The sequence below is a fragment of the Micrasema longulum genome, unplaced genomic scaffold (genome assembly GCF_059751315.1).
Source record: "Micrasema longulum isolate JH-2025_06_02 unplaced genomic scaffold, ASM5975131v1 h1tg002172l, whole genome shotgun sequence".
NCBI lineage: Eukaryota > Metazoa > Arthropoda > Insecta > Trichoptera > Brachycentridae > Micrasema > Micrasema longulum.
In genome coordinates this window covers 43753-65659 of record NW_028279337.1, presented here as the reverse complement: position 1 = coordinate 65659, position 21907 = coordinate 43753, and the positions used below count along the sequence as shown (strand labels likewise).

General features: G+C 36.4%; 3 protein-coding genes across 8 annotated transcripts; all 3 read left to right on the top strand.

Annotated features, from left to right (window-relative positions):
• The first annotated feature begins 1991 nt into the window (after positions 1 to 1991).
• Positions 1992 to 8706, top strand: LOC148272870 (uncharacterized). 3 transcript variants are annotated; one of them, XM_088239478.1, is made up of 3 exons: positions 1992 to 2125; positions 2244 to 2838; positions 5475 to 7402. In XM_088239478.1, exon 3 carries the CDS (start codon positions 5675 to 5677, stop codon positions 6974 to 6976), a length of 1302 nt encoding a protein of 433 aa, XP_088095604.1. In that variant the 5' UTR covers positions 1992 to 2125; positions 2244 to 2838; positions 5475 to 5674; the 3' UTR covers positions 6977 to 7402. The 3 variants fall into 3 exon arrangements, with proteins under 3 accessions (XP_088095604.1, XP_088095606.1, XP_088095605.1); XM_088239480.1 differs by lacking the exon at positions 5475 to 7402 and adding an exon at positions 8340 to 8706 and having other exon boundaries at positions 1996 to 2125; XM_088239479.1 differs by having other exon boundaries at positions 1996 to 2125; positions 5475 to 5664.
• Positions 8707 to 8899: 193 nt separating this feature from the next.
• On the top strand, positions 8900 to 13005 carry LOC148272869 (uncharacterized). Its single transcript, XM_088239477.1, has 2 exons — positions 8900 to 9809; positions 10230 to 13005. The coding sequence occupies exons 1-2, from the start codon at positions 9344 to 9346 to the stop codon at positions 11309 to 11311; spliced, it is 1548 nt and encodes a 515-aa protein (XP_088095603.1). The 5' UTR covers positions 8900 to 9343; the 3' UTR covers positions 11312 to 13005.
• A 2082-nt stretch (positions 13006 to 15087) lies between these two features.
• Positions 15088 to 20344, top strand: LOC148272868 (zinc finger BED domain-containing protein 4-like). Of its 4 annotated transcripts, none has more exons than XM_088239473.1 (3): positions 15088 to 15588; positions 16892 to 17090; positions 17180 to 20344. In XM_088239473.1, the coding sequence occupies exon 3, from the start codon at positions 17240 to 17242 to the stop codon at positions 20321 to 20323; it is 3084 nt and encodes a 1027-aa protein (XP_088095599.1). In that variant the 5' UTR covers positions 15088 to 15588; positions 16892 to 17090; positions 17180 to 17239; the 3' UTR covers positions 20324 to 20344. The 4 variants fall into 4 exon arrangements, with proteins under 4 accessions (XP_088095599.1, XP_088095602.1, XP_088095600.1 ...); XM_088239475.1 differs by having other exon boundaries at positions 15199 to 15283; XM_088239476.1 differs by lacking the exon at positions 16892 to 17090 and having other exon boundaries at positions 15184 to 15283.
• The last annotated feature ends 1563 nt before the right edge of the window (positions 20345 to 21907 follow it).

Below are 21907 nucleotides of genomic sequence, written 5' to 3'. Positions count from 1 at the left end.
TTCTGTCTGCTTTTGACATGACCAGACTTAAGATTTTGGTTTATCTGATCATGCCACGTCTTCCTTGGTCGTCCTCGTCTAACGTTGCCAACTTTATAAACAACTTTATAATATCGAATTATGAAATGTTTATAAAATGGTTTTACTTCTCAGTCCCAAGTTATTTCGAAATTTTCATACAGATTTTTTTCTTACATACGTACATAGATCATTCAAGATCTTTAATAATAAGCTACCTCTACTGTTTTAGGACAGTTCAGAATATTTATTTTTTACATCCAGAAAAATTAATTCAAAGGAATTGAAATCTTATAACGAGCGATATTTAATGGAAACAACATGGCAAATTAATGCATTTCATCATTATAATTATGTTCCTTCAATTCTTGGTAACAAAAGTCTACGAGGTATGCAAGAAAAGCGATTTGCTTATGAATGTTGATAAATCGCAAGTGATGGTTTTTGAAAGGGATGAAAATATAACTAAATGTGAGATCAGCGTGAACGGAGATATTCTGAATCAGGTAGAAGAATTTGTGTACCTGGGAAGTATGTTTACTAGGGACGGAAAGGCCGATAAAGATATTGAAAGGAGGGTGAGTGCCGGGAACAGGGTGAACGGTGCACTAAAATCTACTTTGGCAAACAAATGTTTATCGCAGGAGGCTAAACTAGCAGTTCACAGCGGAGTTCTAGTTCCAACTCTAAAGTATGGGAGCGAAGTATGGAATTGGAAAAATAATGATGAAAGTAGGTTGAATGCTGTTGAAATGCGATCCCTCAGGCGAATGTGTGGTAAAACGATGTATTATAGGTGCACAAATGTCGAGATCCGTGAAGTGTGTATGGCTGAGACATGCATTATTGACAGAATCAAGAAAGGGGTGCTGCGTTGGTTTGGAGATGTAGAGCGAATGGACAGCGAAAGAACGACTAAAAGGATCTACGATGCAAATGTTGATGGATGCAGAAAACGAGGAAGACCGAGAAAGACATGGCACGATCAAGTCCATCAAATACTTGAAGATGGATATGTCAAAAGTAGGAATAATCGGCGTGCGTGCATAAGAAGATGTTTGAATGTAGAGGAAGCGAGGTCTGTATGCCAAGATATAGTGTTATGGCGTTCTATCCTCTCTGCCTACTCCTACGGGGAAACGGCGTGATAGTTTGTTGTTGTTGTTGTTGTTTGTTCCTTTGACGAAATAAAAATGTAACCTTAAGCATCTCACTTTTATCATCAATCGGGCTATCAATTAACCTTTATTCCCAATAAAACATTATTTTAATCATACGTGTGATTACAAAACTCAAAATGGATTGTATCCCTATTTTATCCAATAGTTGGCATGTCACACTCTAGATGCGTACTAAGATTATTATTATTTGTTTTTATATTTAAGAAGGCAACAGAATACAACACAATACTAAATAATATCAAAAGAACAAGAAGGGAAAATAACGCTTAGGTATAAAATGACATTTTAGTTACATTTCAATTAGAGCCTAAATTATTTACTAGGTATGTCAAAACAAGGTGTGTGTGTGTGTGAGTGAGAAAAGGTGGGTGGAAGGGTGTGTATATGTGTGTGTGCGAGTGAGAGTATCATAAAAAAGATATGAGTGAGGATAATTACAGTTTAAGATTTAATTTTTTTTCAGAATATTATTTTTAAACAATGTTGCAGAGTCTAGTAAAATGTCGATGTCAAAAGTATCTACTTAATTGTTCAAGGTATGATAAATGGGTGAATTTGTTGCTGCATTCGTATTGTATTTCAGCATATGAAAAAGTTTTGCGTGTCTTGTCCGCCTAGATGGGATATTGAAATGAATCGAAGAGAGTAGGTCCGGGCAGTCAATTTGGCCAAGAAGTATTTTATGAATAAATAAAAGGTCCGCAAGTGTTATTAGTCTGGCAACATTGCATACTGCGTAGCTGGCAGCATTTCCAATGACATTTGACTATTAACATTTTCTATGGTATTTTTATCTACATACGAGCGTGTAATCCCCAGCTACATACATCCGCTTTCCACCAACAAAGGAGTAACTTTAGTTTATTCCATTGATGTTTTATACCCATAAAAACACCCTGGAATCTAATGTTACTTTTCAGAGCGAGGTTTGTCCAACGTAACTAAAGATTTGAGTAAATCCATAAATATGTACATAGACGTCTTGGTATTTCTCGAAGTCAAATAAGATAATTATGTTCAAATCAGCATCGTGATCATTTTCAGGTGAAAGCGTGGTCTTTGACTCAACCAGAATACTATGGAACAGATAACGGTTGCTTTAGTCAGTGTCAAGTTTGAACCGGGAACTAGTGACGTAGGAGATATTTTACGAATTAAAGAAAGTCTGTCATGTCCCTTCAAAGGCGAAGAGCCGGGTGTGGCTACTGTGAAAGCTGAACCGGGGACTGGCGACGTAGAAGGTCTCCACATTGAAAAGGGGACGCCATGTCCCTACAAAAGCGAGGAACCAGAGGTTGCTTCCGTGAAGGCTGAACCGGGGACTGGCGATGTAGAAGGAAATATTCTCCATAATGAAAAGAGGACGCCATGTTCTTACAAAAGCGAGGAACCAGTTATTGCTACCGTGAAGGCTGAACCGGGGACTGGCGATGTAGAAGAAAATATTCTCCACATTGAAAAGAGGACGCCATGTCTCTACAAAAGCGAGGAACCAGATGTTGATTCCGTGAAGCCTGAACCGGGACCAGTACTCAACAACAGTATACTCTAGAGAGTGATGTACAGATCTTTACGGAAATCGACATTGATTATCCTGATATAAAACAAGAATGTTTGAAACCCTCTTGCACCACTGTAGGTAAGAAAACGTTTTTTTTCCATTTCCACTATGAATTGAATTTTTGACTGAGGTCATTTCGAAGATACACATTATCATAGTGGCGTTTTGTACCCAGTAAATATGAGTCATTAAAACAAACGAGTGAGATAACTTTCATGTTTAAAAAAAAAAAAAAAAATGTTTTATATTCCTCCTTCTTGTTCTCTCCATTATTGAATAAAAGCCTCTTCCAAACGTGTCGAATATTTTTTTTTCGCTACAACAGGCCAGGAGGCTTATTTGCAGTGGTAAATTACATCAAAGAACACCCAGGTTTGAAAAAAATACATTTAATTTTTGTGTTCTTACTGAGAATCTAATCGAGGCAATGTCGTCACCCCTTCTTTTTTGGCCTTCCAACGCATATGGTCACCGCTTCATTATTCTGTGTTTCCACCCCTGGGGTGCAATTGTGGATCTTGTGGAGGGGGTAAAGAAGAAAGAAGTTAAGGGATTTTTATTTTTTGCATGCAAACACACTTTGTTTCATATATGTTTCTCAAACTTAAACTGTCTCAAACTCTGTCTGTCTCAAACTGTTTTCAAAACGGAAAAAACAAACACGGTTTGGTCAATTCAATCTAACTAAATGTTTTGGGTAATGTTAAAGGTCGCAATAATGTTCTCAATGAAAAAGTATCTACCCCTGATGGTTATGTTACGGCTTCCTCTCCTCTCAATATCATTTCGCATGTTTCGAGGATGTCCCATCTTTCATTTCATTTTCCACTCTTATTTTTTTTCTTTCTTTATTTCAAAAATATTTACATAATTGTTTTAAATTAAAGTCCTGGGTTGCTATTCCGAACCACACTCGTGGCGCGGAAAAGAGTTTTTCTTGTGTATTTTGTATGTAAATACGCGAGATAATACAGCCACGAGAGCGTGTGGAATACCAGCCATGGTGAGTTGTATATTTACAATTCTTCAGCAGGTTCTTATTCATTGCTTTGATTATTCATACGTAACCTACATTCATAATTATTTTACTTGAAAAACATTACATATTATACCATATTTTATTACATTATTAAAAATTAAAAACCATCACTAACACAAAAAACTTTTTTCGAATTGCCGTAATTTGAGCAATCGTCTCACTCCTGTATTTAACTCAGTATTTTTAATATTGTTTGGTAACATGTTAAATATTTTAGTCGTACTGTATTGCAGTGTCCTTTTGCCATATTTATTGCAATATCTAGGAACAGCTAGCTCTAGTACAGCCATACTAGTAAACCTGTTGTTGTAATCATGTACCGACTTGTGTTTATACTCGGAGTGCGACGCATGCTGACAAATTATGTTGTACCAAAGTAGAGCCCTAACTGATAATTCGATTTGTTTTACTAAAGAGTGCAATTTTTATTCAACATGTTCTGAGTATGTCCAGATGTTTGCAGACTGGCTGGATTGCCTCCCTAGGGAGGTATTTAGATCTAAATTCGTTGCAACATATAGGAAAAACATTTTTGAGAAGAGAATGTGGAGGTCTTGGCATTTACATGGCTTATGACCTGTCATTGGCTGGCTCAAGTGGCCACTTTACACACTGTGTAACATTCACCATTCTGCCTATGTTTAAACATACTTGTTTCTTCAACTCTTCCATCCGCTGACTTTTGTAAAGTGAAAGAGCTGAAACTTTTATCACGCAGGTGAGATTCGTCAGGCTGCACCGATTCACCCACTAGGCAACGCCTGAAAACAAGTTTCCAATTTTTATTCTTCTTCTTTTACCAGAGAGTTAATTTAACAATGTTTGAGTATGTCGAAATGTTTGCAGACTGGCTTGATTTCCTCCCTAGGGAATTATTTAGATCTTTCTTTCGCATTCCCTTCTCAAAAATGTTTTCGCCTCTGTTGCAGCAATATTTATTGTTAATTTAGACCGAAACAAGGCGGACAGAAGTTCTAAAGCATCCCTAATGCCAAATAAATTCCTTTGTGGATCTGCTCAATTAATATACGATTTCATCAAGCCATGGCCTGAGAGCTTTTATTTATTTTTTTACTTATAAACAGTTTATTACTCATTTTTTGAGACATAAGTCCCAACTCCGTGGGACCAAACGTTCTGTGTTGTTAATATTTTAAAGCATTAACTTTGTGGTCAAACATTTTACTAAATGTTATTAAATATTTGTAAATAACCACTTACCGACTTTTCTATGTCTACCGGTTTCGAGACGAACCCGTCTCTTCGTCGGGACAATTTTTTACCTGGATTTCTATTAATAAGCCGTAGTATAGTATTAACGCTTTTTATTTACTTTATTACTAAATGATTATATGATGTACCCGTTTTTTATAGTCCAGTCATTAAAATACTTTTTGAGGTAAAACGTGACATAATACAAACAATATTATATTAGTATTATGCTAATACATTGTTCGCAGTCTGGAAACATTACGCGGCCACTTCACGCATGCGCGCAGGCGATATTTCTGTCTCTAGCGGAATATGTGTGTATTCTAATTCTATGGGTGATCATATAACAAGCACGCTTATATAGACATATAGGCGTGCTTGTTATATGATCACTCTTTATATCTCTGCTAAACTTTAGCCCACTGCTTCTACATAGATAATTAATAAAACTTTTTCTTTTCAGATATTACTACGTCGCCAAAATTGTCTCCGGAGAGTATTAATCTACCATCTGGTATTGCAGAATCACTATCGAAGAATCAATATACAACAAAACTAAAGAATCCTATTAATAAATGGGTGTTGCCGAGTACTGGCGTAAAACTGTTCTCATGCTCGCAATGTAGTAAAAAATTTGCACTTAAAAGTCATTTTAGAAGTCATATGTCAACACACAGTGCCGAGAAACCGTTCTTATGCTCTAAATGTAGTTTTGGATGTTCACAGAAAAGTGTTTTCAAACGTCACTTGTTAATACACACTGGCGAAAAATCGTTCTCATGCTCGCAATGTAGTTATACATGTGCACTGAAAAGTAATTTAAAAAAACACTTGCTGAAACATACTGGTGAAAAACCGTTCTCATGTTCAAAATGTAGTTATACATGTGCAAATAAAAGTAATATACGAAAACACATGTCAACCCATACTGGCGATAAACCGTTTTCATGCACGCAATGTAGTTATACTTGTTCACTAAACAGTGGTTTAAAACGTCACATGTTAATACATACTACCGAGAAACCGTTCTCGTGCTCACAATGCAGTTACACATGTTTACGGAACCAATATTTAAAATATCACATGTTAAAACACACTACCGAGAAACCGTTCTCATGCTCGCAATGTAGTTATACATGTGCACAGAAAATTTATATGAAAAAACATATGTTGAAACACACTGGGGAAAAACCGTTCTCATGCTTAAAATGTAGTTATACATGTGCACGTAAAAGTAATTTACAAAAACACATGTTGACCCACACTGGCAACAGGCCGTTTTTATGCTCGCAGTGTAGTTATACATCTGCACGTAAAAGTAGTATAGAAAACCACATGTTGACACATACTGGCGCGAAACCGTATTCATGCTCGCAATGTAGTTTTAGTTTTTCACTAAACAGTGGTTTAAAACGTCACATGTACGTACACACCACCGAGAAACCGATCTCATGCTCACAATGTAGTTATACATGTTCACGGAACCAATATTTAAAACGTCACATGATAATGCACACTACCGAGAAACCGTTCTCATGTCCGCAATGTAGTTATACATGTGCATTGAAGAGTAATTTAAAAAAACACATGTTTAAACATACGGGTGAGAAACCGTTCTCATGCTCACAATGTAGTTATAAATGTGCGAATAAAAGTAATATACAAAAACATATGTTTACCCATACTCGCGAGAAACCGTTTTCATGCTCGCAATGTAGTTTTAGTTGTTCACTAAACGGTGGTTTAAAACGTCACATGTTAAAACATACTTCCGAGAAACTGTTCTCATGTTCGCACTGCAGTTATACATGTACACAGAAAAAATATATAAAACAACACATGTACACACATACTGGCAAGAAACTATTCTTATGCTCACAGTGTAATTATACATGCGTACGAAACTGTGATATGAAACGTCATGTCGCCGGCGAACATGCAATGCCTTGTAACCCTCAAATGTGAACCCTTCAGGAGACACAAAAAACTAAATTGAAAATTCTCGCAACCGCTAACACATAATTTTTTCGAGTTGTAAATGAGTTTATACTTGCATTCAAATTTTCGTCAAAATACCCGTCTTTTGCCTGTTGATTATGGGATACGAGGTTGTAACTGACATTAGTCCCGAAATAAACATGTTTAAAAAATAATTAAAATTCAAAACGCTGAATGTAGTTATATACAATTTAACAGAAGGTCGTTTTTTTATCTTTTTTTAAATTTATTCTTTATTTGAATAGCTAACAGATACATTTATCATATATTAAAAACAAAACAAATAAGCCAATTGCAGGTTTTCACAAGTAGCAAATATGTAAAGATCGGAAATCAAATATAATAATGAGGTTTGTAAATTATAAAAACATAATATATGGCAGATAATAAAAAGTCGTCTTCATTTTTTGTTTTCAAATACAAAATATTTTTGGGATTCCGACGAAACCGGGTATTGGAGTAATGAACTGAGTCGAATGAAGTGTCAATTCGTTAAAAATAATATTGTACAATCTTTTTCTTCTTCTTCTGCTTTCTCTAGGACTGCGTCCTTTTATTACTCGGAGCCTGTTCCTTATATGCGGACATCCAACTGCCCCGTCATATTTTTAGTGGTCTTCCGGGGGGTCTTCTGCCAACTGGTATTGCACTTGACACCATTTTCACCACTCTTTCTGAATCTGCTGTCTCCGCGTGCTCTCTCCAGAAACGTCTTCTTGGTTTTCCCCATCGCACAAGATCTTGGACCTCGCAGATCCTTCTTATTTCGGAGTTTCGTACTCTGTCTCGGATTTTCCTTCCCGCAATGGGTCGGGGAGTTTTCATTTCACTCGTTCTTAGGAGGTTTTTTGTTCTATTGGTGTCGGCCCTTGTTTCAATGCCGAGTCTTTTTATGGCTAAAATTGCATCATCAATGCTAACGGTCACGTTATATCCTGCGTCATTGTTCAACATTACCGTTCTTGTTTGCGTCATGCTGCCAAATTTTGGCAGCATGACGCAAACTTGGTTTTCCGGACTGTGAGCTTTTTTTTTGCCTTAGGTAGCTGACCTCAAAAAAAACTCTGTGTATACACTTATAAAAAATAAATTACTTAAAATAGCAGCTTTTCTTTGGTGGCCTAAAATTATAAGATTCGCATTAATCAGAAAAAATGTTTAAAATATTTTTAGGAGCGCGCATTACGCAAAAATCAACTTTATGTTCATCACAAATTGCGGTGTTTAATTTTGAGTAGTAAATCTACATAATTTTTTTTAGGTATTAAGATCTTTTTTATTATTACCTGAGTTGACTGACCTTCGCTTTGATTTTCATATTTCTTTGCAGCTATTAAATCTGGAATTTTATTCTTAACGCATTGTGCAGATTCCTAATCGGATTTGAGCTATGTTTCTTCATGAAATCACGTCGACTCATTATATTATCACAGTGTAGAACCATTGTGACAGAAAATAATGAAGCTGTTGATACATTTATTGAAAATGAAACACTTTGTAATTTTTACCACATAAGAACTTAATATATTATAACACAACTAGTTTCAAGTATTTTGAATTACCCATTATCCTTCTGTATTCTGTAATTTATCGTGTTGATGAAAATACGTTTATTCAATCTGTTCAGTTTCTTGTACATACATATGTTTCTTCATATGACTTTGGCCGTATCTATAATAAAGATATTTGTAATATCATCAAAACGTTTCTTTTAAAAATCCCCAGTAAAGAACTTTTGAAAAAAGAGTTCATTTTGGTATAATCCAGTACTTGGCATGTCACACTCAAGGTGCATACTTTAGAACTTTAGGCTGGAAACATTGTCTGTATTCTGTTTCATTGGCAGCAGCTGGCAGCATTTCCTTATGGCCGCCATTTCGTGTTCTGACAGTTCCTAAGGTATTGTTATCTTCATAAAACGAGCGTGTAATCCCCAGTTAACGTGCATTCGCTCGGCACCAACGAAGAAGTAATTTTCGGTCATATGCCTTACGTTTCATACTTGTAAATTTTTAGAAGAGTCTAATATTGAGTTTCCAGGCGTGGATTTGTCCAACGTAACCAAATCTTATGACTAAATCCATAAACATGTCTACAGACGTCCCGGTAATGTTTTATACCTGTAAAGAAGAGCTTGGAGTCTAAAATACGTTTCGGAGCGGGGTTTTTCCAACGAAGCAAAAGATTTGACTTAATCCATAATATCTCTCGTAGTAAAAAGTGATAGATAATTGCGTTTACATCACATTTTTTTAAATCTACTTGATCATCGAGTACATTTTCAAGTGACCGATCTTCATAGAAAGCGTGGTCTTTGTATTCAAGCATAAAACTATGGAACAGATGAAATTCGCTTTAGTCAGTATTAAGTCTGAACCGGGAACCGCTGATGTAGAAGAAGATGTTCTCCATACGGGGGAAGGGACGCCATGTCTCTTCAAAAGCGAAAAACCAGATGTTGATATCGTAAAGCCTGAACCTGGGACTGGCGATGTAAAAGGAAATATTATCCGTACTGGAGAAAGGGCGCCACGCCCGGATAGAAGTGAAGAGCCAGGTGTTGCTACCGTGAAGGATGAACCAAGAACTGGGGATGTAGGATATATTATCCATCCTGGGAAAGAGTCGCCATTTCCCTACAAAAACGTGGATTTAGAGGTTGCTACCGTGAAGGCTGAACCGGAGACCAGTACTGAAGAACACCAATATACTGTAAAGAATGATTTTATCTTTACGGAAATCGACATTGATTATCCTAATATAAAACAAGAATGTTTGGAATCATCTCGCAATACAGAAGGTAGGCATGAGTTTACAGTGTCTTCTCTCATTTCCATTCTAAATTGAATTATCAAGTTATGAGACTATTTCTAAGAGAAACATTATCAAGATAACGTTTTGTATCCATTCGTTAATAATGTCTCCTAAAATAGAATTGACTACATTTAAATCAAATAGGTAGAGGTGATTTACTTGTTGCACGAGTGTCAAGTTTTTTTTACGTAATATTACTAGTTCAGTCAGACATGAACTAAGTCGGACCGGCTATCAATTTCGTACCTCTAATAACAACATAATCCATCTTGGATCTGCACAATACATATAGGATTCCTTAAAGTCTTTGCCACGGAATATTAAAAGCTTACTGATGTCCCCGTTATTCTTTAAACAGTGATTATATACCGCCAACCATGATAATATTATAACTTTTACTTTTTAGAAACTACCAAGTCGCCAACATTATCTCCGAAGAGTTTAATTCTACCACTTCATAGTGCAGAACCACTTCCTGAGGGTGAATATAAAACAAGGCAGGAGACTACTTGTAATGAATGGGTGTTGCCGAGTACTGGAGTGAAACCTTTTTCATGCTTGCAATGCAGCTATACATGTACACACCAGAGTCGTTTAAAAAGTCATATGGTTAAACATACTAGCGACAAACCGTTCTCATGCTCTGATTGTAGTTTTAGGTGTTCACGGAACAGTGTTTTAAAGCGTCACGTGTTAATACATACCGGCGAGAAACCCTTCTCATGCTCACTATGTCGTTTTACATGTACGCAAAGTATTCAGTTAAAAAATCATAATCTAAAACATACAGGCGAGAAACCGTTCTTATGCTCAATATGTCGTTATAAATGTTCTCAAAAAAGTCATTTAATAAGACACATGGTAAAACATAGTGGCGAAAAACCGTTTTCATGCTCCGAATGTAGTTTTCGATGTTCACGAAACAGTATTTTAAAACGTCACTTGTTTAGACATACTGACGAGAAACCGTTCGCATGCTCGCAATGTACTTATACATGTGCACATGAAAGTTATATAAAAAAACACATGTTTACACATACCGGCGATAAACCGTTTTCATGCACACAATGTAGTTATACGTTTACACGAAACTGTGATTTAAAACGTCATTTGTTAAAACATACTGGCGAGAAACCGTTTTCATGCTCACAATGTCGTTTCACATGTACGCAAAAAACTCATTTAACAAATCACATTTTAAAACATTCTGGCGAAAAACCGTTCTCATGCTCGGAATGTAAGTTTAAATGTTCGCGAAACAGTGTTTTAAAACGTCACGTGTTAATACATACTGAAGAGAAACCGTTCTCATGTTCGCAATGTAGTTACATATGTGCACAGAAAAGTAATATAAAAAAACACATGTTGACACATACCGGCGATAAACTGTTTTCATGCTCACAATGTAATTATACGTTTACGCGGAACGGTGATTTAAAACGTCATTTCGCCAGTGAACATGCAACATCTCGTAACCTCCAAAAGTAAACTAACTATTTAGGAGACACAAAAAACTAAATTTAAATCTATCAAATAAATTTTCTTCCACGATTTCTTGGTCAATAAAGCATGCTTCATTGTTTTACAAAAACTTAAATTAAAAACCGACGCAGCATTTCTATAGACTTGAGCGTTTCAAAACATGTATTATTTTTCTTCCTGATTAGTACGCCATGACTCAAGATCGTGATAACAATGCCGTATTCTCTAGACTGCAGTCCTCCTCTTGTCTCCGCATCCCGCATTTCTGAGTGCTGTCAAAAACGATCTCCCTGCTGCAGTTTTCATATGTTCCTACTAGCGCAAAGGAGACCACCTTTGGCCTCTTCTTGCCTCTACGCTGCGACCACAATAAACTTCTCCAGACAATCTTCCTTTCTATATGAGCGAGAGTCTGTCCTAAAGATTGGAGGCGTAAGTGCATCTGGCTGTCCAGGGTATTCTTAGCATATGCCTCGAACGACACATCGCAAAGGCATCTATTATGTTGCACCATTTTCCATGTTTCCGCCCCATATAAAATACATAAGAAGACTGCTTAGTGAATGATTAGTCTCATCTTTATCGCTCTCGATATGCCTCTGTCCTCCCATATCTTTCCCTTGGACTTTTTGCCATCCCAGCTCTTTTTTTGATTTTTGGCTAGCAGCTGCCAATGTCCGTTATCCAACAACCGAGGAAATAAATTCAAAACCTCAAGTTGGTTTTTTTCCTAGCGACTTGAGGATTACAATCTACAAAAAGTGTTTGTGTTTTAGCTTTATTAATCCCCAGGCCCGTTTTCTTGCTCTCTTCCTCATCTCTTGATAGCAGTTCAGCCATTTCACATTGTGATGTAGCATTCAGTTTTGTATAGTCGGCATATCTTGGATTATTTAAAAGATTTTCAACTATTTTTACCTCACTATTCCGGTTTATTTCTTTCTTTTCACATCCGCTCCTAGGTGGAGCATATCTGCATCAACAAACGCCTCCAGGAGATCTTATCACAAACCAGCATTCTCGCCTCTTCTTACGTCAATTCTGCGTCCCTTAGCACCGCCGAATAAACCCTTAAGATCGTCACCGTAAGTATGAAGAAGAGGCAGCTTGGGTGAAGACTCTTCTGAAGCACCCGCAGCACGTGTCAAAGCCAGGTCCACTGCAACACCCTTTGCGTCCGATCTCAGACTTCTTCAGATACGAAATCGAACCACCTTATGCCTAATATTCTCCTCTGGTAATTACTTTTAAAACTCAGAAGTTTGGTGTTTTGAGCTTTAGTAAGGTGCCAGGACTCCCACGTAGGAGTCCCAGCATTATATAATCAGCTAAATAATCGGCATTTCGTTTTGACCGAGTATCACGCATCGTGTTAAAAGCTGCTTCAACGATTCCTAGATGGGTTGCGAGATCTTTGCGTTGTCACCAACCTCAGTTATGTGAACTCTAAAAATGGGTAAACTGTATTATAAAAAATGTGATTTTCTTATCCAAATCTCACCAACGCAACCAACACACGCATAAACTCTGTAGGTGATGTGAACTCTAGTACATCTGGATACGGCCTAAACCTCGTTTTCGCGTTTTATTCGGGCTAATGCGAATATATATATAAATAATAATATATAGGTGATCATTTAGAATTACTCTGTTATTTTTCCCTCTCCTTCTGGATCCATAATAAATTCAAGTAAAAAATTGTGATTCGTTTTATTTTTTGAAAAATTGTTGTCCTATAATGCCTACATTGTATTGGTTAAAGACTATATGATTTCCTTAATAATGAAATCAATATTTAATACTTAGGATTTATTTCAATGGCCTTATGCTAAAAAGTTCGTGTAGAGAGAATTGCAAGTACTTCCCTAATATAATAAAATAAATAGTTATACTTAATTTTTTACTTAATATGTCACTGTCTTCCCCCTCAACTCTTAGACATCCATATTTCCTTCTATAAAATGTTCTTTTTCTCTGTTGCTGTTTGTCAAATTAATAAAAGACGTTATTACAAACACATTTCCTCTCAAAAAATGACGCTATTATTTAACAAAACATAATAATAATTAGAAGCAGTACGTGAGAAAAACTTGGTATATGATACGTTAAGTGGAGGTGCGTTTATGTAATGTTAATTTGTTGTTTTTTTAAATTTTAATAAGCTCTTTTAAGTCTATTGATTAAATAACTTATCTGTATTATAATAATAATAATGTTTGGATAATTTATATAGCGCCATTTTTGTGAAAATCACCTCAAGGGCGCTGTACAATATCCTGAAATAATATTACTTTCATATATTTATCAACTACCGCAGCTTCCATTACGTTCACAGAAGAAGAAAATACCATAGATCAATGGGCTTCTGATAATATAGGTTCTATCATTTCAAACAAGATTCACGTTTTCAACTACCTACTTAATTAAGCTCGGCGTAAATATAGTGGCCGACAGCGATTAAACCTTATATTTATTCGTTGTACACTGTGCGCAATCTCAGATGACTCCGCTGATTTTACTTTTTAAAAGAAGAGATTTTTCCTCAGAATTTCAAATTAACACTCGCCATTTCATAAGCAAGTCAGGAGCAAAAAGTTTTGCCGAAAATTGTAGCCCAATCTCAATTCTATCGGTATTCTATTTTCAAAAATAATACATTTTATGATCGCATATTTATATTCACTGATTTTAAAATATTTCCCAAAACAACAACACAGGTATATGACAGGGTCACTGATCAAATTTAATTAAATAAATCACGATATCTGGACATCCATGGGGGTTTACTCAAATGGTTTACATCGTATGTAGAAAAAAGGTAGCCAAGTGTTACTATTGAAGGATATAAATCGCACAATATAACCACACCTACTGATGTACCACGAGGATCTCACTAAACCCCTTTCTATTTAATGCATAAATTATACTTATGACGTAAACAAATGTTTAAAATATTGCAAATATATATTCTTTGCTGACGACATAAAAATTTACGATTTTTTTAAATCTCGCACTGACTGCGCAGCAATGCAAAATTTCGACATTGTATTTCAGTATTGCAAGCAAAATTTACGGGAGTTACATTTTAGCGCATGTTACTCATGCATATCGAATAACGGCAAAAAATTGCACTCATTAGTCCGGATAATTGATGTTTAACTGTAATAAAAAACATTTTTAAATAAGGTATTCGTAAAATATGTTTTGTTCACATAATTATAATTTAAAGATTACTAATTACTTAACTCACAGTGTTTTTATAATTATTTTACCAATGTCTTATTTGGTTTAATTTATTGATTGATTAATTAATAAGTTCATTACATCTTATGAATGAATATAATACTTTTTATAACGTTAATATTATGTAGGTATTAAAATTACTGGAGAACATATTTTTTCAAATTAATTTAAAATATTTCAAGGCTTTCATTTTTTGGATAATTCATACAGTTTTAATCGTTAGACATAAAGTTTTGCATTTGTTTTTCTCTTCAATGGTAATCTTATTTTTTTTGTCTCTAGTTTCGTATATATGGCATTGTTGATTAACTTTTATTATATTTGAATTTTATTTAATAGTTTTAATATTCCCTGAAGGTAATCATTTTGTAACCAAAAAATCTAATTTAAGTGCTGCTTTTGGGCGAGCCGGTTTCTTTATGCATTCATTAATATTATTGTCTGTGAACCACAATTAATAAATCATTTGAAACCTGTTAATTTCTTTCGACATTTAGAGCGGTTACAAGCTATTGCGAGATAGCAAAAGGTTATTTTATAGAGTTCTTGTTGGAAGTAAAATAAACAAAGACAATATTTTACCGCCTTCCGTAGTGAGTTCGCGAAGAAAAAGTTACGAGTATCTATGGAAATCTATGGAGTCTCGCCTCAAGTGACAGCTGACAGCTCGTCACAGTTACAAATATAAAATATCATATATATTCGTTACAAATACTTTGAAAGTGAATTTCTCTAGTGAGTTGTGTCAAGTCACACTATTAAGGCAACGAATACAGTCGCGACCTGGTGCGGCTGTGACGTAGTAACTACGCGTGTTCCCGGAGTAATGAGACAAGAGTGGAACCGGTTATCGAAACTGATTACCTACCGTACACAATATTCATATGATAACGTAGTTTGGTAAAAACAGTGAAAGCGTACCCAAAAACATTTTTAAATACAGTGGATATTCCTATCCGTTTCCCTCGTATTAAAAAAATACTTTGTTTTTGTCAATAAACGAGTTACGCTTTGACACTCAACTACTATCGTCCGAAAATGTTAGTCTCCACTATATATGGCCAGAGTGGACCATAATTTTAAATGAAGCTTAATTAGTGTGTATGGTAGAAGTATAAACAAAAATGCTTTCTCGTTTCAAACATTTATTGAAAGGAAAGAACTCTTATTAAATTGAATAAAGTACATAATCAAATTAGAGTATTAATCAGTTCTGCGAACAACGTAATATCTAACACGGTCATTATTATTATTATGGTTAACGTGTACAGTGCTATTTTCGTAATATAATACCTCAAGAGCGCTTTACAAAGTGATTAAAGTATATAAAGAAATAAATTTAATTGAAACTTTTTAAATTTGTAATTAAAGAAAAACAATGTACATTGTCAACACATGCTAAGGATGTATTCAAATGATTAGTGATTTAATTAAATGCGTAATGCGTCAATTGATTAATGATTAAATTAAATTAAATGCACATTAGGGAAATATCACTTTTTTAAAAAAACGTTTTAAAAGTAATAAAGGTCTATGAATATTGTCCAGTAACAAAAAACACCTTTGCCAATTTTAGTATCATAATATATATTTTTTTAATTTGTGATTTTGAATTCCCGCAAAAACGGTCATTCCATTGGTCACGCCCCTAACACGTCACGATTCATGTTTATTTGTTACCGGTCATTGAAATTCGTTTAGAACATTATCACCTTGACGTCACAACAACCAAGGCCAAACACGTCGCATTTTTCCAGCAACGTATTTTTATTAAATTTCTTTTTTTCATTTATGTACGAAAACATTCATCCAACATATCCATATTGTTTTTTAAAATTCTAAATTCATTTAGTTTATTTTTATCGGTATTCGTAGTATGCGATATTTCCCTATTATTTATTCAATTTTTTAATTTTTTCAGAGTAATCGTTTAAAAATATGTATAAAAACCAAAAAACTGACAATCATCTATTTAGGCATTTATTCGTGTGAAAGATCACTCTTATCGGCACATTTCTCATATTTTATCAATGTTTTTGAATGGGTTTTCCATGCATTTATTCATTGTAATTGTATCTTTAGTGGATACTATTTATAGGTCAAATAAATATCAACATTTACAGAACTTATTAAATAAACAGTCGCAATACATCTGATCCAATCGACGCATCAACATAAAATGTAAATACCAAAAATATAAGACCGATATCTCATAGTTTAACGTAATGGTTTGTAAAAATGAGTTGTTTATGGGCCATTTTTACTCAAAGAAAGCAGTTCAGGATTATACATTTATGTGTTACTAATCGCGATTTAAATTAATTTTTACTCTACCGCTTTCAGTGCCGCGTTTACTGAGAGTTTAGCAAATGGATATATGTAGAGCTTATGTTGGATATTGTCATTCTTCATCGTGACCGAATTGCAGTTATACAACTGTTTGTGCAAAAACTATTTATTCGCTTGCATAACCTAGATACAAAGGACATTATCATCATTATTTTAAAAGGATAACCTAACTCTACCGACGCCCTCCATACAAGTAACCAAAATATTCATTTCATAATCATCAAATTAATTTACACCGCTTATTTAAATGTTATTAACTACTTCAAATTGTCAAATTCGCAGTGAAATTACGTTTGACAATTACAACACCGAGGGTTAAAAAGGCAACACTACTTCCGTTTGATGAGAAAGGACAGAAGGAGAAAAGGTAGAACTCGTATCATGGAGCGAACAGTTAGCCCAGTTTGGAATTACTTTACATTGGTGGACGGTGATGAGTCGAAAGCCATTTGCGGTTTTTGTCCCCTTACATTGGAATTCTCTACCACGTCCAATTTGATAAACCATCTTTCGAAAAAACACGCCGCGTGTCTGGACGATGAGTTTTTTCAGGACACCGCTGCAGAGAGTGAAGAGGAAGAGATCAAGCAGCGGGCGGGGAAGAGGAGAAATACAAGTGAGGTCGTGAAGTGTTTCGAGGACCGCGAGGAAGACTCCAAGGCGCGGTGCGACTTGTGTCAGAAGTCGCTCTCCTACGAGACCATCACGCCTGACTGCTTGGAGAGCGAAGCGAGATGCAACGCGTGCAAGAATATCGAACCCCACAAAGGCTCGTCTTTTGACCTGAAGAGACACTTGAAGTCTGTGAGTCCTTCTAGCTTAGATCAGTCGGATGACGAGGAGTCGAAGTCCCCCCGACCCGGAAAGAAAGGTAGTGTGCTTTGGGTTCATTTCGACAATTTGAAAAACCACATAGCTTCCTGCAAGTATTGTAACAAATGCATCTCGTACAAGTCCACTACTGCAAATCTAAAGACACATTTAAAAAGAAAACATCCGATAATTATTGATGTCGGTATGAACGTCAAGAGTGAACTCGAAGAAACCCGCGCACAGCTGCCGAACAGGTGTCCACAGGCAGATCCTCTAGCAATCGAAGAGCTGTCCGTTACACTTAAGCAGCCGGAAATACAACGCAGGAAGATCTTGCAGTCCTCCCGACTCGGAAAGAAAAGCAGCATGTTATGGACTCATTTCGATACATTGGAAAATTTCATGGCGTCCTGCAATTATTGTAAAAATTTATTCTCCTACAAGTCCACTATTACAAATTTATTGGGCCATTTAAAAAGAAAACACCCGAAAATTTTTGATGTCGGTATCGACGTAAATAACGAACTCGCATCCCGCGCACAGGAACAGCCAGACAGGTGTCCTCAAACAGAGCGTCCGGAAACCAAGGAGCCTGACGCCACACAGAGCGGGAAGATATTGCCAGCCTCCCGGCCCGAAAGGAGAAGCAGTGTGGTATGGGCTCATTTTGACTCTTTAGAAAACCACATGGCTTCCTGCAAACATTGTAATAATAGTATCTCTTACAAGTCCACAACTACGAATTTAATGACGCATTTAAAAAGAAAACATCCGAAAATCGATATCTGTATTAACGTCAAGGACGTACTTGGAGCATCCCGTGCGCAGGAACAACTGCAGGACAAGCGTCCGCATGCAGAGGAGCTGGCCGTTACACATGAGGAGCTGACCGTTACACATGAGAAGCTGGCCGTTACACCCGAGCAGCTGACCGTTACACATGAGAAACTGGCCGTTACACCTCAGCAGTTGGACTCACAAAACGAGAAGATATTGCTGTCCCCTGGTAGTTTTAGCCATTCGCCAGTTCCGCCTAAAAATAAAGTTAAATTAACTGCGTATACTCCCAAAAGTTCCTTAGCGCACGTTAAAAAAGTATTAATAGAGAACGCCATATTGAAACTTTTCGTTTGGGATTTCCAGCCATTTACTATCATAAAGGATAGAGGCTTTCGGGAGCTTATAAGCGCTTTCGCCCCAGCCTTTGTCATTCCAGATGAGAAGCATTTTTCCGATTCGTTATTGCCACCAATATTTGATAGTTGTCGAGCCAACTCTCTAAAAATTATACAATCGGCAGAAACCTTGTGTCTCACTACGGATCTGTGGACTTCTGTGACTAATGACACATTTATAGCGGTCAGCGCGCATTACATATCCCCAGACTACACCTTCAAGACGATTCTGCTAGAATGTGTCCCGCTTCTTGGCAGCTCCTGCACCGCGACGATGACGAAAGAACTGCAGAGACTCGCCCAGGAGTGGGACTTGAAAGAGAGAGTCCTGATGGTTGTGACTGACGGAGAACACAACGTTAAGCGAGCGATCCTCGAATCGTTCGGCTGGAGGCACTTCTCGTGCTACGCGCACACTCTTAACACCGTCATTGAAGATTCCCTCACACAGGTCGAACAGCTTTTGAAAAGGGTAAAGACGATTGTCGCCTATTTTGTCACGAGTCCGATGGCCACCCAGACCCTGGCGAATGTCCAGATGAAGTCGGGAGTTTTAAAACCGATGTGTCTTATCCAAGATGTACCGACGCGATGGATTACTACTTACTATATGCTGAAACGATTCTCAGAAATTCGAGAGTCGGTAAGTCAAGCTTTAAGTTTATCGGACACTTGCATAGCGGCGCTTGATCCAACGGATCTCGAAGCGTGCATCAGCATTTGCGAAATATTAAGCCCGTTCGAAGAGATCTGCATAACCATGAGCCAAAACCAAACTTTCACTGCTAGTCAAGTTATCCCCGTGTCTCGAGGCCTAAAGAAAACTATGATGAGACTTTTGTCTAGCAACGCCTACAAAGACGAAGTAGGTGAAGTCCTGAAAAAACTGCAAACCGGTTTGAACGAGAAATTCCCCAATCTGGAACAGGATGACATATTTGCCATGTGCATGTTTCTCGACCCGAGGTTCAAGCATTACTACGAGAGTAAGGAAGCGGCGTCCAACACCAAGCAGATCGTCATAGCGCTGGTAGCGTCCATCCTCGCGGGGAAGGAAAGACAGAGCACCACCGCAAGCACTAGCAACAAGAGAGAAACTTTGGTCAGGAAGATTTCTATCTGGGAGGAGTTCGACGAGGTGACCGACAACATAGTGAAGCCCGCAGACGCGCTGAACAATCTGGCGAGCTTGGAGGTGGAGCAGTACATGCGAGAGGACGTCCTACCCCGGGACAAGAGTCCACTCGACTGGTGGAAGTTCCACGAACATCTGTACCCGAACTTGTCGCACCTGGTCAAGCTCAAATTTTGCGTTACGGGAACGTGCGTTCCTAGCAATGTCTTGTTTTCAGAAGAGGGGTATATTTTATTAGAGCGCCGCAAGAGACTAAATTCTACGAAAATAAATCAACTTATGTTTTTGAATATCAACTATTAAATCTACGAAGCCGGATTCTAACATCTAATTGTTTTTATTTACATTGCTAACCTTCTTCCACTTCCAATTTTTATTTATGTAAATGTAAAAACAACCCAAACGTACACATAATATATTGAAAATATGCTAAAAATTATTTAAGAAAATCTTGTTGCAAAAAACGCCCTCAGAGACGTGAAAAATATCAATGTCCAAAGTAACATTGTTCAACATAGAGATAACTCTTCCGACAGGCATAACCATTAACATGTTGGTCATACATATTAGAATGTGGGACAGTCTACGTTAACGTTGTCCAAGGTATTATCCGGAACATAAAAGTTAATGCTCCATATAATTTCAGGGTTGTCGACAATACCGCGTAACAATCGAATCTGGTTGTGGTCCTGTGGCTGAATCTCGGACTCATGGACCAAAGGTCCGTGGTTCGAAACCCACTACCCCAACTTGATTCCATTTTCTAATAGTGAGTTATTTACAACTCGTTGAGAATGGCCTTCTAAATTTATTTTTTTGGGTAAATCATAAGAACGCAAATATTTCAATTGGGTATTTTTTTTTAATGCGTAGTTAAATACACATTCCTTCTGGTATTCATTTAAACTGTTGCTACCAATACCCCTGAGAAACTTGGTGAGATAAAGCCATGGATAATATACGCCCTCATGTAGAGAAATCGAAGAAATTTATTCCGAACCTTTGCGCCATAAGATTTACTTCCAATATGAACTCCCAAATAACAAAAATTAAGTTGGGGTCTTTTGCTGGGTTAACGCACTTAATATTGTTATCACGTTAACCACTTAATTTACAACACAGGAAGCATCTAAAAGCAGTATTTCATTGTTTCTAGTCCAACTGCGTGGTGTTTGGTAAGTATATCAAGGTATTTTATTTATTTTATTATTTTTCAACCCTAGATTTACAAACACACGTCTCTCATACATCAGTAAGTAATGAAACTGTCACAACGCGCGGAAGGCAATAAAAAATAATAATAATGGTTTATTAAAAAAAAAATACAATTTCTTAATTTATTAAATACATACATAAGTAATAGATTTCTCTGGATTATGTCTAATCTGCCCAACTAGGTACAACTTGTTTTAAGGCAGATATTTTTAAACAAAAAATTTTTAGGCAAAAGTAAACATGACTACCTACTAGTTAATTTATTATAAAGTTATCCAATATTTATATACCATTTATTATATTAAAAAGTTTTTTAGTAAGTTTTCCGATTTTTCTCTACCTAAATCCAGTAACCATTTTATAACAAATTTATTTGATTGAATTCGAGTCATGGTTTTGTAATGTTTGAGTAACATATTTACTATTTTGGGGCTTAGAAACCTGAAATTTCTTTGCTTAAATTCAAAGTTTGTGGTAGACCCCATGACCCATCCTTTAGTTCGACTTCTGGCAGTGTGGGAGTGTTCTTTTTGGAATTTGGTAGAATAATTTGCTTTCACAAACATAATTATTATTCTAAACATATATAATTGCCTTATATCTAATATATCGAATTTCTCGAACAACTTGACGCTAGGGTATCTGAAGAAACACGCATATGTGCATGTAACA

What these genes read in the sequence shown, in the direction of transcription:
- LOC148272868 (XM_088239473.1), top strand. Translation starts at nt 17,240, where the DNA reads ATGAGAAAGGACAGAAGGAGAAAAGGTAGAACTCGTATCATGGAGCGA.
- LOC148272869 (XM_088239477.1), top strand. Translation starts at nt 9,344, where the DNA reads ATGGAACAGATGAAATTCGCTTTAGTCAGTATTAAGTCTGAACCGGGA. An exon ending in ATCATCTCGCAATACAGAAG is followed by an intron (nt 9,810 to 10,229) that starts GTAGGCATGAGT and finishes TTTACTTTTTAG; the next exon opens with AAACTACCAAGTCGCCAACA.
- LOC148272870 (XM_088239478.1), top strand. Translation starts at nt 5,675, where the DNA reads ATGTCAACACACAGTGCCGAGAAACCGTTCTTATGCTCTAAATGTAGT.